At 49.9% G+C, this 15,296-nt stretch overlaps 6 protein-coding genes and 1 non-coding gene across 7 annotated transcripts; 5 read left to right on the plus strand and 2 right to left on the minus strand.

The window, feature by feature from the left end:
* Nucleotides 1–848: 848 nt before the first annotated feature.
* On the plus strand, nucleotides 849–1,868 carry LRP88_14504 (uncharacterized protein; the record flags this gene model as incomplete). The annotated part of the gene is made up of 1 exon (XM_083250846.1): nucleotides 849–1,868. The coding sequence occupies one exon, from the start codon at nucleotides 849–851 to the stop codon at nucleotides 1,866–1,868; it is 1,020 nt and encodes a 339-aa protein (XP_083093246.1).
* A 1,002-nt stretch (nucleotides 1,869–2,870) lies between these two features.
* Nucleotides 2,871–3,579, minus strand: LRP88_14505 (uncharacterized protein; the record flags this gene model as incomplete). The annotated part of the gene is made up of 2 exons (XM_083250847.1): nucleotides 2,871–3,050; nucleotides 3,112–3,579. The coding sequence occupies 2 exons, from the start codon at nucleotides 3,577–3,579 to the stop codon at nucleotides 2,871–2,873; spliced, it is 648 nt and encodes a 215-aa protein (XP_083093247.1).
* A 629-nt stretch (nucleotides 3,580–4,208) lies between these two features.
* On the plus strand, nucleotides 4,209–4,324 carry LRP88_14506. The gene has a single exon (XR_014475210.1). It is a non-coding gene; the product is annotated as a 5S ribosomal RNA (ribosomal RNA).
* A 1,170-nt stretch (nucleotides 4,325–5,494) lies between these two features.
* On the plus strand, nucleotides 5,495–7,483 carry LRP88_14507 (uncharacterized protein; the record flags this gene model as incomplete). The annotated part of the gene is made up of 1 exon (XM_083250848.1): nucleotides 5,495–7,483. The coding sequence occupies one exon, from the start codon at nucleotides 5,495–5,497 to the stop codon at nucleotides 7,481–7,483; it is 1,989 nt and encodes a 662-aa protein (XP_083093248.1).
* A 630-nt stretch (nucleotides 7,484–8,113) lies between these two features.
* On the minus strand, nucleotides 8,114–10,534 carry LRP88_14508 (uncharacterized protein; the record flags this gene model as incomplete). Its single annotated transcript, XM_083250849.1, has 7 exons — nucleotides 8,114–8,806; nucleotides 8,856–9,012; nucleotides 9,069–9,286; nucleotides 9,334–9,406; nucleotides 9,455–10,217; nucleotides 10,267–10,465; nucleotides 10,520–10,534. The coding sequence occupies 7 exons, from the start codon at nucleotides 10,532–10,534 to the stop codon at nucleotides 8,114–8,116; spliced, it is 2,118 nt and encodes a 705-aa protein (XP_083093249.1).
* A 545-nt stretch (nucleotides 10,535–11,079) lies between these two features.
* On the plus strand, nucleotides 11,080–12,541 carry LRP88_14509 (NAD(P)-dependent alcohol dehydrogenase; the record flags this gene model as incomplete). The annotated part of the gene is made up of 7 exons (XM_083250850.1): nucleotides 11,080–11,299; nucleotides 11,355–11,689; nucleotides 11,748–11,843; nucleotides 11,897–12,196; nucleotides 12,247–12,297; nucleotides 12,346–12,417; nucleotides 12,470–12,541. The coding sequence occupies 7 exons, from the start codon at nucleotides 11,080–11,082 to the stop codon at nucleotides 12,539–12,541; spliced, it is 1,146 nt and encodes a 381-aa protein (XP_083093250.1).
* Nucleotides 12,542–14,155: 1,614 nt separating this feature from the next.
* On the plus strand, nucleotides 14,156–15,222 carry LRP88_14510 (uncharacterized protein; the record flags this gene model as incomplete). Its single annotated transcript, XM_083250851.1, has 5 exons — nucleotides 14,156–14,340; nucleotides 14,395–14,484; nucleotides 14,535–14,761; nucleotides 14,813–14,997; nucleotides 15,055–15,222. 5 exons carry the CDS (start codon nucleotides 14,156–14,158, stop codon nucleotides 15,220–15,222), a joined length of 855 nt encoding a protein of 284 aa, XP_083093251.1.
* Nucleotides 15,223–15,296: the final 74 nt, after the last annotated feature.

The following is a 15,296-nucleotide window of genomic DNA, read 5'->3' on the forward strand; positions in this document are numbered from 1 at the left end:
ATTCAGCGGGCTCAGAGCACAATAGCCGCAAAAATAATCGCCTGCATCAACGACGATTGTTATCGGCTTTCAGTAGCCGGCCTGTCGATGTGCTGGTACAGGGGATATGATCATAACTTCGGGAATGGATGGAATTCTCCAGTTGGACAAGAAACAACACTTTTTGGGGCTGGCATCAGCGGATGCTACATGCCCCGCTAGTAAATATAGTTCTTTCTAAATCTCAGACATGCAGCAAACTATTGGTCGATTCTGTGTCTAGACTTATTAATCTTGTGTATTCACAGCCATAGCCTTTGCGCTTACTGGATTCAAAGCTGTAAGTATCTCAGTATCTTTATTTGTGACCAGCGATACTCTCTTCAGCCTGCGTAGTGGTCATAAGGTTATAGGTTATCCACACAAATTCACAAATGGACATCATATTCCAATGCCCTCAAAGGAGCCTAATTTTCGACCTACCCCGCTGTGGCATTCTAGTACAGGGAATGGCGCATAGGACCGGTCGAGGCTATCCTCTGAATCAACTCGCGTATGCACGCAAAAAAGTGGCAAAGACGTGGCGAGCTGAGTGAGAAATAGGCTGTCAATCGGAATGCAAAAGGATTTTATGGATTTGAGAAAGAACTCCGACAACAAGACCGCACGAGTGCCAGATGCAGGCCATTCACGGATGGGGCAGAAAGATATAAGAGGGACTGCACCGATAGCTGCTGGAAGACCATACTCACTTTCAGTATCTCACTCAGTCTTCTCAATCGCTTACCCTCTTTCTAATCGCTGTCCCAACCAGGTGACAATCTACATCAAACCACCCAACCGAACATCTGCTCATCCACATCTTCGTCATGGCTACCGCAATGGGTGCTCAGACTGCCAATGGCTCTTGGGGACGATCATACCTAGCGCAATTCCCATTCTCAATCGGTGGAAAGGAGTTCTTGTACGGCCAATGTCAATCGGACCAGTACTGGTTTATCCAGGAGCTTCTTCCTGGTGGCAAAATGGGTTCTGTAACAGATTCAGGCACCTGGGACTATTCATACGCGGTTCAGTTTCCCTTCACGATCAACAATCGGGTCTTTTTCTGCGGTCACAAGTTAAGCACTAATTACTGGTTCATTCAAGAACTTCTCACGGGCGGGAGAATGGGAGCCCAGACCGATTCCGGTCATTGGAACAACGCCTATCACGTGCTGTACTCCTTCTCAATTGGCAATCAGCACTACTTCTTTGGCCACAACCTCGACACCAAGTATTGGTTTATCCAGGAACTTCTTCCCGGAGGCGAGATGGGCAGCGAGACTGATCAAGGCCATTGGGCAACTCGATACGCGGTCCAGTTTCCGTTTAACATTGGCGGCACTCAGTACATCTATGGCCAAGATGTGGGCAACCCTTACGCAGGCGGAAGAAGCAGCCCAGGCGGGATCTTCAGTGGAATTGAGGCCGTCGGAAAAACAATAGGAGATGTGCTTGAAAAGACCACCTGGGATCCGTTGCAAACTGCCGCCAATTTATCAAAACCGGCCCATCCTTCACAACCAACACGTCGCTGGTTTATTCAAAAAGTCCTCCCTGGTGGTAAATTGGGCGACGAAACCGACAGTGGTCACTGGAATGGGACTTACCATGTGCAATTTCCCTATGCTATTGATGGCAAACAATATTTCTACGGCCAGGATCTGGGTACAAAGAAATGGATTATCAAGTGTCTCAATGATGGTGGCAAGATGGGAAGTGAGCCACAGAATGGCATATGGAATGATGCTCGGCAGGTGCAGGTCCCTTTTTCCGTGGGAGGAAAGCAATACTTCTACGGGCAAGATATGTCCTCGCGTGGCTGGTTTATCCAGCACTTGAAATAGCGACGTCTGTCTTGAATGAGGATGGCCTGATATGTCGCGCCTCAGAAACAGATAGGCTGGTTCAAATATGGGAGTTGTTTCAGAATTCAAGGTATTTTTGATTGTCAGTTGTAGTTTCCGCTCTCTTTCATGCTTCATACTACTATGGATATCTTTTCGCTCGTAATCTTCAGTAGGATATTCCAATGTCATGTTTAACTGGTATTAAGGCAACGCCTCTTCCACCGCTTGAACAAGATTGTGTACTCTCCGTGTAAGTAGAACAATGCCAGAGTCACTTGAAGAAAGTCTTAGAGGTTCTGGGCTTCCAGAGTGCGTCTCACGGTTGTTTGGTCTGTCGCGTTGGGCAGTGACCCAGAGGGGAACAAAAGTCATTGGCTGGATTTTCAAGCTTGGCGGCTGCTGTTTTTTGAAGCATCTATATTATTGGGGGGTATTTCTTTCTATTATATCTTACATTTTCGATGAACGCAAAAATGGTGTGATAGCCTCGACGTAGAAATAAACATTGTGCGCTGGATTTCCAAGCTCGTCAGCTGCTATCTAATAAAGCAGATATACTATTCAAAGCATCTGCCTCGTTGTGGGGTATTTCCCTTTATTATATTTTGCAGTTTCGATGAACGCACAAATCACTCGCCACATACATTTACCGACACTATTGCTCGGACTCAGGAAAGGATCATTGCGTGCAATAGCTGAACTGTATTCCACATCGTGCTGGCTGTACTGAGAAACCTTGAGAAGCCCTTGCGCTTTGCATACTTCTTCAGAAGATCAGGTGAGGTGATTTCAGGCCTTGACATAGAATCAATAAGCATATTCTTTAATCGGGCGCGCGTTACAATCCTGTGAAAAGCTAATCACTCAGTGAATCAATCCCATGACCTCCTTATTGTTCATTCCTCCCTCAGCCAGCTCCTGGTCAAGGAGTCAATAGCCACTGGTCATTCCGTTCGCTGGTGCAGTGGTGGTAGCGACACCAATAAAGGTACCTCAGCCTCAAATTCCCGCAGATCTATCTTGCTCCTTTTGGTACTCCAGGAAGAGTGTCTCTCCCGCATCAGCCATTGCCTTGATGAGGTTGCTGTACGACACGTTCATGGGTGGGTGGACCTTGGAGAGCCACTTCCACTTGTTCTGGAGCAATTCGAGCACGGTAAGAAAATAGGGCCAAATTTTCTAGACAAAACATGTCAGCGGTTGAAATCTATACGGCTTAGCATAGCCTTGCAGGACTCACATCTTTAAAACCACGAACCGTGGTCACTATGTTGGACGTGCCGTCGTCATTTTCGATTGGCAAGTCAGGGACGGAGACGGGCTCAATGAGGCTGCTCTCATTGTTGAACCGGCCGGTGCTAAGGAGCGAGGCGACATTAGCGTAAATTTCGTTAGAGAGACGGCCGATGCTTTGGTTGTATGCATTCAAAAAGGTCGAGAAGGCCTTCCGGATAGCTTGACCAGCCTTTTCACTCAATGATGTGTACACTCGCTGTAGTAACTTGGTGAAGACCGTGAAGATTTGCGTAACCTTGGCACCGGAGCGGTAGCAATCTCCAAGGTTGATTGTAGGATCATGTGGAAACCCCTGGCGGTCTAGCCATTGGAGCTTGTCTTTGTTGGACCAGGAAGCGTAATCCGCTGGCACGGGGTCGGAGGGGTATGTTTTCTTTTCATTGGTGACTGGGGTTGATGGATTATCAGACATGTTGGCTATTTGCGGTTCAAACACTTGAAGACACCACTAGGTCGAGGGATATCGGAGAAAGACTGATATTTATCTCGATCCCTCAGGTGTGCATGTCGCATGGTTCAGTGACGGTCTAGATTCATCGTACCCTGGTCTCATGGATCAACAATTGGCCAATCGGATCTCAGAGGCAAAGCTGATCCATTGTGCCTGGCCAGTCAAATGGAGTTTCTCGTCTTGGGTGCGTGGCCCATGGTCGAGACTGGGAACAAACGTTGCGTGGCAATCGATAATCTCAAATAGCTCCGCCTCTAGCCCATGGATAGCTGAATTTTGGCCAGAGGTTCGTATCTGGCCTCTGTGACTAAGAACATGAAAGACAGAAGACGACCATAACGAAATGGTTTTCTCTTCTGCACTGTTCTAGCTGATCCAGAATACCCCCCGAGTCCAGCATCCAAGGCCAGAACTGGCCGATTTAGTTAGTTGCCAGGTCAAAGCCGAGCCGGAAACTATTAGATAAGGCGGCACAAAGGCAGATAAGTGTCAGTAGATGGTTAACAGTCTAGTATTAGGGAACCTGACAGGCGATGTGATTCAATGCGAGAACTCAGCCCATAGGCTTGCTAGCACCACAAATCTCTCACATACGACCATACCCACCGGAGAACTCGGGATCCCGTCCGCTCTCCCATAGATAAGCCGGTGAGGGGCGGATTAGTAGTTGGGTCGGTGACGACCAGCGAATCCCCGCTGTTGTATGTTTTTTTTGGCTGTCAAGCAAGCTTGCTGGCTCCTTTTTTGTTTCTCTTTTGACGGAGCAACTTCTTCTTGGTTGTCACTGTATTAATGGTCTTTTCAGGCTCTTGCATTGTGGCGGCAATAACGAGAATTACGTTGAAAAGACTTAGCCGTCGTTACTTCGCAAGCTGATAGACGCTCTTGCAGGACTCCACTCAAAGCACTGTCACATTCTCTCCTGACTATTTTGTTTATGTACTCAACAACATCTCGAACCGAACGGAAACTTCAAGCAATAGTTACGAACCATGATGGACATAAGGAACCCACTGGGTAGGCGGTGACCTCTCTATTGTGCTTGGGCGTTTAAGCCTCATAAACATCGCGTTTCTCTTGTCCCGACACTCCACTCCACTCCTGGTTCCAACATTCTTCTCTCGGCTCTGACGGCCGCTGATGAGCGACTTGACAGAAATCGCCCACGAAGAGATTGCCCTGTCGAGAGCCGTCCTTGGACTAGAGTCTCGATGATATTCAGCGGCGTGGATGGGGAATCTGGCAAGTGGCCCGGTTGGAACCTACCAAATCCGAGGCCATCAACCACAACAACATAGAACACAGTAACTAATCATATCATGAATGAGTCCTTGTACGAGGTCGAGGACCCGGCCCATCCAAAGCCTTGATATGCACGCGAAGCATGGAGCGCACTCAGGGTCTAAAGTCTCGCCAAAGCTTCCGTGGCAGGTCTGTCTCCCCCCTTTGTCATGCACGCTTCGTCCGCATCAGCGCCATTCACCCTGGAATACCTGATTGTGGCCCAGGTAGTTTCAAATCGCCTTGGCACCCTTGAGTTCTTGCAGATACGAGGACGCCACGTGGATACGCCATTTGTTTGTTGTTGAAGGAGGCCAGACACGGTATGGCCTCAAACCACAAAAGTGAGGCGTATTGGTTGATTTGAGGCCCCCTACACCCTTCAAAACTTGCACTCGAAGCATGGCGATAAATTTGCCGTGTTGTCGCCTAGCATCGTGAAAGAGCGCTGAGACATTTCATATCAGGTGGTCGATACAAGTCAGCCCGGCCCAGACTCGACTTGCTGTTTGCTGGCGTTGTCAATTTCTTTTTCTGCAGTATTTCTTGTCACGGCATTATTCTAGTGGTTCGTGTTACTTTCAAGCTCAACATAATGCCACCAACACGGCCGCAAACCGATGCGACCCATTGGGCTGTCCTCATTGGCGTCAATTTCTACGCCAATACCCAAGACAACACACTCCAGGGCGCCGTTAACGATGTTGAGACTATGGGAGAATTCTTTACTCAGTGGCCTCACGTCAAGGTCTCAAAGCTCACAGCCTCCAAGAGACCAGCTGGACAATGCCAAGACATGCCCGCCGAGGACCCCCAAGATCAAGCAACGATAGAGAATGTCTCGGCTATCCTGAGAGAAGTCATAGATGCAGGCACTCTCAAAACGATCAAAAATGTCTACATCCACTTTTCGGGTCATGGAAAGAAGAACAGCGAGAGGGAATTGCGTCTTGGTCTTTATCGGCCAAACCCCAGTCTCAGCCCCGACTATACGACCAGCATGCTCAGGGAAGACATCGATAAGATGATCAATCAAGGTATGAAAGTCACTGTGATGCTGGATTGCTGCTTCTCTGCGGGCGTCAAGCGAACCGGCCACTTTGCCTTGGGAGAAGTCCGCTTCCTTGAGGGTGAACTGGGCACGGAGGAGGACGAAGAACCCACGTTCGACACTCTTTCTCCCCAAGATACATCGAAACAATTGCGAAGCGCAAGATTTCCAGTTGACCGTCTGCTTGATGCTCGAGGTTACACCATCATTACTGCCTGTGGCCAAGACGAACAAACAAGGGAAATCGAGGTGGGAAATGAGCGAAGAGGTGCTCTCAGTCATTTACTTCTCCGTTCCTTGCAGCTCCTAAAAAGCGAAGGCTCTCAAGTCACCCTCAATACCTGGCATGAGAACCTCCAGAATCAGTTTCGATCTCTCGGTCTTAACCACGTTCCTCGTCGTTACGGCAGCAGCAATATTTGCTTCTTCGAGAGTCTACTATCTGGGCCCGACGCCGTCTTTACTTCTGTCTTTTTTGATGACAACACGAAAGAGCACATTCTCAATGCTGGTCAGGCCCATGGGGTATGTGTTGGCGACAAGTACGAAGTGGCGGCATGGTGGACATTGGAGGATGTCAAATCTCGATCAAATGAGCAGCCCGACGAGTTTGTAGTTGAGACGACACGAAGTCTCACTTCAGTCATCAAACTCATTGGATCTTCCAAAGAAGGCGATCCAAAGTTGCGTTCTTGGAAGGCCAAGCCTGTCAGCTTCTCTTCGCATCAAAATATTACTGTGCACATAACGGATTCCTTACCCCAGGCTGACCGAGAGCAGCTACGACAAAGCCTGTCAGAGAATCCAGTCCTCGAGGTCTCCATCACAGAGAAACCTCTAGATTTGCCAACTTTCAATGTTGAGCTAGACGCTGAAAATGCATTCCGGGTGCTGGATGGCACAGCTGCACCGATACCCAACGTGCCGTGCATCGAGAGGAGCGCAGAACACTCCATGGATTCTCTGGCTCAAACCTTGGAACATCTGGCCAAGTTCAAATTTCTTCAGGGATTCAAGAATCTATCTCCAGACGCCGAGTTTGAGAGATTATTTTCCATGACTTGCGCCGATGAGCCTGGGGACGATGGCCGGTACCATATAACAGATGGCCAGACTTGGAGGCTTGATTTCGAAAACTTGGGACATGAGCCCCTCTTTGTGCACATTTTCAACATGTGTTCTTCTTGGAGCGTCAAAGATATTATCCGGGATGAAGGCGAGGACCCTGACGGGTTTGAAATCGCTCCAGGGTCTAAATTTCCCCTTTGCTTGGAGATGGAAATTCCCGAGCAGCATCTACCTCGCACTGAAGACGTGTTGAAGTTCATTGTCACGAGCAAACCAACTCGATTTCCCCTTCTCAGTCTCCCTGAAATTGGCGACAGTGGAGCCACTCGTGGATCTGATGGATTTAGCGAGTTTCACGATTTTGTCTTCTCAGATCTGGGGGCAATGAGAAATAACCCAGATGCGAAATGGTCAACCAAGACCTTTACTATTGTAATCAGCAGCCAAGAAGCCCCGGGTGCTTAAACATGAGATCAGATAGGCCTCACACATTGTTTTCTTTCTCTTCTTTCCTTCTGTACATATTATAAAGGGCAAGCCCTCTTGCAATCAGTCAAATCATTTCTCTGCGGTCAGCTGTCCCCTTGACAGTGGTTCCGGAAATATCGCACAGGAGATATTTTGCACCCTCACATTTTTCAACACAGAATGAACTTCCAGAAGGCAGGCCGGGTGCCTCGAGGACTACGGCGGCGGTGGCGAGAACATTTAGAAGAGAGCGAGAGAGCGTGTGAGTCGTCATGGTTATTGAATCACTATAATAAGTTACCAGAGGCTTTTGCATAGGAGCTCGATATGACAATTTCCAACACCTCCTCACCTCATTTGCCAATTAACAACCGCTTGACCCGAGTCTCTTCAAGGTCAGTCAATACTCACGCATCAAGTCACTGTCCAATAATTTAGCAGCCGCTTCTTCAACGCATTTTGTATTCAAGCCCAGAAACCAAGCCCTATGATAATGAGTGGCTACCACTGGAATAAATCTGTGTGCTTGCACAAGAAAAAGATGACACAAGGAAAGCTTTCTGTAGAGACTCTTCAACACTATCGTTCCAATCTATTCCGCCCTTGTCACCATAGCCATGAACCCATCTAAGCAGCAGGCTGGAGGATGATCTGAGTGCGACCGTTAATCTTGATCTCGGCCCAAGCCTTACCGGCGGAGTTGGCAGTGACAGAGCCTCCAGTGCTGAGTGAGTACTGCTTGCCAGGGACCAGTCGCTCGAAACCAAGCTTGAAAGAACCAGGCTCCTTTCCGTTGTAGAGAACAAGGTCGAGCTTCTTGCCGTCCTCGCTATAAGCCTTGGCAACGAGGACCTCAGGGAAGGGAGCATCCTCGAGAAGAGGGCCGCTCAGAGCCTCGTCAGAAGGACCGTGAAGGGTAGCATTAGCAAGATCACGCTGCTTGACGAGACGAGCCATGAGGGCAATGACCTGGCTAGTAGCAGAGAGACCCTTGTTTCGCAGAGATCCAGTCTTGGTGGCTTCAACAGGGAAGTAGACGTTGTCGAGTTGATCAAGAGCCTCCTCGCGGACCTTTTCGTCACCAAACTCGGCAGCAGTGGCAGCGATGAAAGCACGGAGGGGACCCTCGCCAGCTCGGTAGTTGCCGGGGTCCATCTTGTCAGCACCCTTGAGGTCACGGACGACAAGCTGGTCCTTCTCGTCGTACTTGATGAACTCCTTGCGGATCATGGCCCAGTTGCGGTGAGCGAGGTGAGGGAGGTAAGCAGTCAGGAGCATGGCGTTGATACAGTCGGTGAGAGTTCCACAGAGGCCAGGGAGCTTGGGACAAGTTAGCGTGGTAGTGAGCCAAGGGAAGGGTTATACTGACAGTAAGACCGGTGAACTCGCTGCGGATGGGAAGGATTCGGCCATCGCACTCGGTGAACTCCTCCTCAAGAGATCGCTCAAATCGGTTCCTGAGTCTAGCACCAAGATCACGGCCAAGGATGCGGTCAGAGATGACAAGACCAGCCATGCCAGTAAGGCTTCATACATGTTAGCCACCACTCAGATATTTCCTCACAGAAAATGGTCAACTTACTTGCACAGAGAATAAGTCCAGTTAGGCTCGCAGGGATACAGGCAGTAAGGGTTGTTGTCCATGTTCTCATGAAGAGCGTCGGCCAGACCTTCGTAGTTGGTCTTGTAGTGCTTTCCATCATCGATAACAAACTCGAGGGCGTTCTTCTGGTGGTACTGGCGATCTCCGGAAGCTTGCTCGTACAGACCGATAGCAGAGCTCAAGTAGCCGGTAACCATCTAGATGATGTCAATATTGACTCAAGAAGCAATCAGGGTTAACTCACGATGTTGTCCTTCTTGATGGGGTCCCAGTCGCTGAGGGTGAACCTGCCAAAGATGGACTCCCACTTCCAGTAACTAAATTGGTGAGCATTCGATCAAGGGTTGATGGCGCTTCGTACTCACGACATGATGCGCTTCTGCAAGCTCTTCTCAATGCAGTTCTGTGAGGCCTTGGAGAGGTAACCGTGGAATCCGGGGGCATAGTGGCACTGGTACAGGCTCAGAACATCAACGACACCATACAGCTGATATCGAACGGCACCAGTCTGGAACTGATCAATGACATCGTGGAAGCTAAAGTCGTCACGGGGACTAAGTCCGCGCTCAAGCATGTGCTGGACGTGTCGAAGAGTCTCGAGGGACAGCTCTCGTGAGCCGGGGGCGGGAGCGGGGGTGGCATTCTCCATCTGTTCCTGGACAGCCTGGACAAGATACTTGTTTCGCTCCTGAGCCTTGGAGTAGCCTGCAGCGTTGAGAGAGCGGGCGTTGCTCATGAGCCAGAAGATACCGGTGTAGCAGAGGGCGGCCCAGAGGAGAGCAGAGGGTTCGAAAAGAGTGTCGGTGGCCATGTAGCCGGCAGCGATGCTGGAGCCAACCCACAAGGCGATGGGGAAGAAGATACCGCCCATGGCGAACCAGATGAAGATGGTGACGGGAATCAGGGCCACAGTGAGCAAGAATGCAGCGGCCGAAGTGAAGGTGGCGACAGCAGTAAAGCCGGCTCCAGGGAAGAGAAAGCCGAGAGCTGCAGCACGATAGGCCGTGTTGCTGAGGTTCTTGAAGGCCCAAAGTCCAGTGAGCGACAAAGCTCCATACTGGTATAGAGTTCGTCGCTGGTGGTACTTCTTGACCAATCCTCGGCCAGCATTGGCAGGAATCAAGACATCTATCTCATCATTAGAAAGTGATTCTGCCAGGTCGTCACAAGCTCTTACCTTGGATTGTCCAAGGTCCCCAGCCAAAGTCGCCAACAGGCTCATCCTGACGGAAGGCCTTTTCGGGCTGGCTCTCGCTCTGCAAAGTGATGTGCCCATTTCCATTCATCTTATGATCCTTGATCTTTGCTGGATGAGAGGGCAGCTCTGACGCATGATCATCATGGACGCCATTGGTAGCGGGGATGATCTTGGAGAGCTGCAACCACAAAGTTAGCAAGATGCTGTCGAATTGAAGTGGGAAGTCAATTACCGTAATTGTTGACATTGTGCTTTTCCTTGTCGCTTTTCTTAGAGAGTGTTAAATGAAAAGACAAGCTTGTTGAGTTTCGAATCATCATCTTTGGCCACGAGTCGCGTCTTTTATCAATCGTTTCCTCAATCATCATCTGAGGGGCGGTCCGGTCTCCGAAACTGAACCGCCCCAGATAGCAAATGCCGGATCCTGGGAGATCAGCACATCAACTGAATCGCGGGGCAACATGCGTGCGGGGAAACCGGAGAAGCGGAGAGAAGCATCTCCCCATGGGGATAGTGATACAGTAGCTTAGCATCTGGGGAAGATGGTGCGAACCCCGTTTCCGGGGTCTAAGGGCCAAGGACGGGGAGGTCGGAAAGTTAGATGGGCGGGGGATACGGAGACGCCCGACTTGACGGCAGGCGGACCGTCACTAGCCCTGCTCCCAATTGACTTATCATGCACTTCAGTCCTTATCTCTGGCATGCAGTGCATTTTTCTGCATCTACTCTCCATCCTTTCACGTCATAGTTTTCCTCCACATTTGTTGCGTCAAAACCCCATCTCGTTTCATCATGAAGGCCAATGTCCAGACCACCCAGGCCATCGTCTCCCACGCCCCAGAGGATGGAAAGAGACGATGGATCCTTGAGGATGTTCAAGTGAGCGAGCCAGGCGAGTATGAGGCTATCGTGGAAATGGTTGCTTCCGGAGTCTGCCATACAGATCTTGGGTGTGGAACAGCTCCAGATGGAACTCCTGGTTTCCCTGTTCCCCCATACCCCCGCGTTCTAGGTCATGAAGGTATGCGACACAAACCCATAAACACATCATTCACTTACAAAATCAGGCGCTGGATTCGTTCGAGCCGTCGGTTCTAAGATTACAAAAGTCAAGCCAGGCGATGCTGTCCTCCTCTCCTTCGCCTTTTGCACCCAGTGCCACAACTGCAAGTTTGGAGCTCCCGGCTACTGCCATGAATTTTCGGCCCTGAACTTTGCCGGCACCAAAAAGGCATTCCAGTACCCAACCGGCACGGGACCGGACGTTGGAGGGTCCTTCTTTGGCCAGTCGAGCTTTTCCAAGCTCAGTCGGGTTCAGGAGACGTCGCTCGTCAACGTCAGTCAGTTGGTCCGCAACAAGAATGACTTGAAGCTTCTGGCGCCTCTTGGCTGTGGTATCCAGGTAAGCAATAATTATTCCCATTCTTAAATATGACATCACCCACTAACCTTGCGTTCAGACTGGTGCGGGTACAGTGACTGAACTGGCTGCCGCAAAGCCAAGTGACAAGGTTGCCATCATTGGTCTTGGAGGTGTAGGACTTGCGGCCATCATGGTAAGTGATATCGGTTTGGGTGCCTAGATCGATCAACTAACCTCTTGGCACAGGCCGCAAAGCTCAAAGGCTGCCGAACCATCATCGGAATCGACCGAGTCCCCGCGAGAATAGAAATGGCCAAGAAACTCGGCGCAACTCACGGAATCGACACCTCGACCATTTCCAACCTAGTAGACGAAGTTCGCAAGGTCACCGAAGGCTCGGGAAGTACAATCACAGTCGACGCTACCGGTGTACTTCCGTTGATTCAGCAGGGCTTGGAGTTTACTGCAAACCAGGGCAAGATGATTCTTCTTGGTGTTGCCCCGATGGATGCTGGGCTGGAAATTGCGGTTGTCCCCTACATGGTGGTGAGTATCAAGGTATTCTTGGGAGATGATAATAGCTGACAGCTTGGCAGACGGGCAAGCAAATTATGGGCAGTATGGAGGGTGGTGTTTACCCCGAAGATGTTAGTACTTGATTCCTTGCCCAACAGAAATCTGCTAACTTTGGCTAGTACATTCCAAAGATGATTCGATGGTACCAGAATGGGGAGTTCCCCGTTGACGAATTGATCAAGTTCTATCCTGTAAGCTCGTCCCCGTCCTGTTACAACACCTCTCTGACCAGCATTCCCTCAGGTACAAGACTATCAAAAGGCAATTAGAGACATGGAGGATGGATCCACGATCAAGCCCGTGTTGATTTGGTAGCAGCTTTGGATCAGCAAGCTTGGTTTGAATCTGGGCTGCAGGCGTTAATAGGTGCGAGGTTGAGGGCAAGCTGAGGAGCGAGAATGTGCATATGGTAGTCTTACGAGGGGAATAGAAAAGATCGTTGATAAAAGGCACGAGATGCTTAGACATGATGCCTTGCCTTGAATAGTGCTTTCAATTCTGCTATGATTATCTATGATGATTTTCTTCACAGGCTTTGATACCTAATTCGCCTAATTATTTTAACACCAATTGGATGAATAAAACTGAAATTGATTATCGAGACTCTCTCGGCTCCTAGGATTTCAACCCTCAAGAAGCTTCTCGCTCCCTCTTGCTTGGACACACCCTCCACCGCAGTGTTTCACAAGATCGCATGTAGGGTAGATTCGGTGTTTGATTACGCTGGGTTTGAATGCCGCCATCCATGTATTACTGACAATATCCACACTCCTATGAGTCAATGTCTTGTTGAACATATGCTTTTATTACAAGTAATCTCCGTGAGTCCAGGGTAGCTCAACGGACACACAAGAACAACACCAAGCTTCAAGATTCAACTCTGGTTATTCTCGACCCACGGCTTGCCATCACACTGTACATAAAAATATGAACAATAAATAAGTATCCTTACATATAGTAACTCTTAATTTCTCTTTCATGTTTAAACCTGGGTGCAAGCCATCTCACAGCCACCCTGAATATTCGATCCCAACTCTAGAAGCTGACAGTCAATCTCGGAACCAAATAAGTAACATCCCATTCAGCCTCTCCATGACTGGCTTGCACATCTCTCGAGTCAGACTGTTGCCTCAAATCACACCCTCATTTACCAACATCAAGCATCACTTCCCCCCCACGTTGCAAAGCAACTCTGCAATTAGACTAACTCTCCATGTCGCATGTAACGAGGCGTTGCCCAATCTAGAAAGGATCGCATCGCTCGGTCCGCTGGCGGCCGGCACTTGATTGGATTGGCGGCCTTCCGAGCCATGCATGAGACAGCCAAGAGTTTCTCACTTGGGGGATAGCGTCGACTGCTAGTTCCGGGCGTCGTGGGCCGCTCTCCGCGTTCTTACCCCAGGAATAGGGGATTGTCTAGATTTCGGCAGTCGAACGATATGCAGATCAGCTTGATAGGTATGCAAAGCGGTCCGAGAGGCTTCTTTGGTATCCGTATACGGGATGCGAGTGTTTCTGGTATGGGGATATACGGAAATACATGACAATGGTTCACACATTTACTCCATCGCAGGCTGGGCTGCGAACGACTCCCGTTCTCGCAACCCCTATCTACCGGTAGGTCGCCGCATCAGCTTCACGGATCACTATCGGATACCATACCGCCCCGTGCCCCGACGTGGCATCCGGGGTGCATATGCTAAAGTCCCAGTAGCTGCAACGGTCCGAATAAGGCGGGGGATTCTGGGGTAGAGCAGCGTGCATGCCTGCTCCTAAACCCTACCTGACTCGGCAGATGATAAGTCACAGTACTGAGTCAGTTAATCTGAGTCCAGTACCGACTATAAGTCCTCTCTGTCCAGCTGTACTTGCCGCGGTGATCTCAGCAATCCAATCCTGTCTTCTCTTCTTTACGAGTATCTCCTTATTATGACAACCCCCAAGTCTCAGAGCGGAAGCAGTGACGTCGATATGGGTCATGTAGAGAACCTCGAGAATGTGCGCTCTGCCGCCAGCATCTCCATGAGCCCAGAGATGTTTGAGAAGCTCTACCTTTCCCCTCCGAATGCCGTCAAGGGAGATCTTAGGAAGACATTTGGCAACCCAACTCCCATGTTCGCCTGCCCATTACCTCCACTCATGAAGATCATGATCTAATGATAAGATAGGGCACTTGCAGGGTTTCTGCTGGCTTTGATGCCTTTGACGGCTGCACTGATGGGTTGGCGTGGAGCCAGCAAGTTTGCATCGTCCAACATGTATGTTTCTCTTGCCCTGCCTCGCATAAGCACTCTAACACGTTTCTTAGTCCGGCCTACTTCTTCTTAGGAGGAGTTCTCATGCTGATCAGCGGCATCTTGGAATGGATTCTGGGAAACACTTACCCTGCCACTGTCTTCAGCAGCTTTGGCGGTTTTTATCTGACTTTTGGGGGCATCCTCAACCCATCTTTTGCTGCATTCTCTTCATATGCGCCCCCAGATGCCAAGTCTGCGGCCGAAGGCATGACTACTGAAGGGTTCAATGCCAGCCTAGGTACGAAAGAGTCCCGTCCATACATTGCACATGCTAATCACGATTCATCAGGCTTCTTCTTGTTGGCAATGGCTATCCTATCCATCATCTACCTCATCTGTTCCCTAAGAACCAACGTCGCCTTCGTCATCATCTTCTTGACACTGGTTCCAGCTCTGTTCCTGCTCGTCGGGGCATTTTGGGTTTGGGCTGAAGACTATACGGCCAACACAGCCCTCGCGCAGAAGCTTTGTCAGGTGAGTTGATCCCGTTTGCTCTAGTATTGCGTCCTTGCTAATGGTATTGCTTCATAGGCTGCTGGGGCGTTGCTTTTCGTCACCTGCTTGTCCGGCTGGTACATCCTTCTCGCCATCTTGCTCGCCGTTGTCGACTTTCCGATCCAGATTCCTGTGGGCGATTTGACGAACGTGGTCAAGAGCAAGAGTTCTAAGCCGTCCTATGGTGGCGATGGAGAGGCATAAGGGGGTTGACGAGTTTCTTCCTATGTTGGAAGTGGGATTATGCAGACAAGTTGAATCGGTCCGACGCACGGACG

This window comes from Fusarium phalaenopsidis (assembly GCF_050370095.1).
Source record: "Fusarium phalaenopsidis strain FUZ10S chromosome Unknown contig_32372, whole genome shotgun sequence".
Lineage (NCBI taxonomy): Eukaryota > Fungi > Ascomycota > Sordariomycetes > Hypocreales > Nectriaceae > Fusarium > Fusarium phalaenopsidis.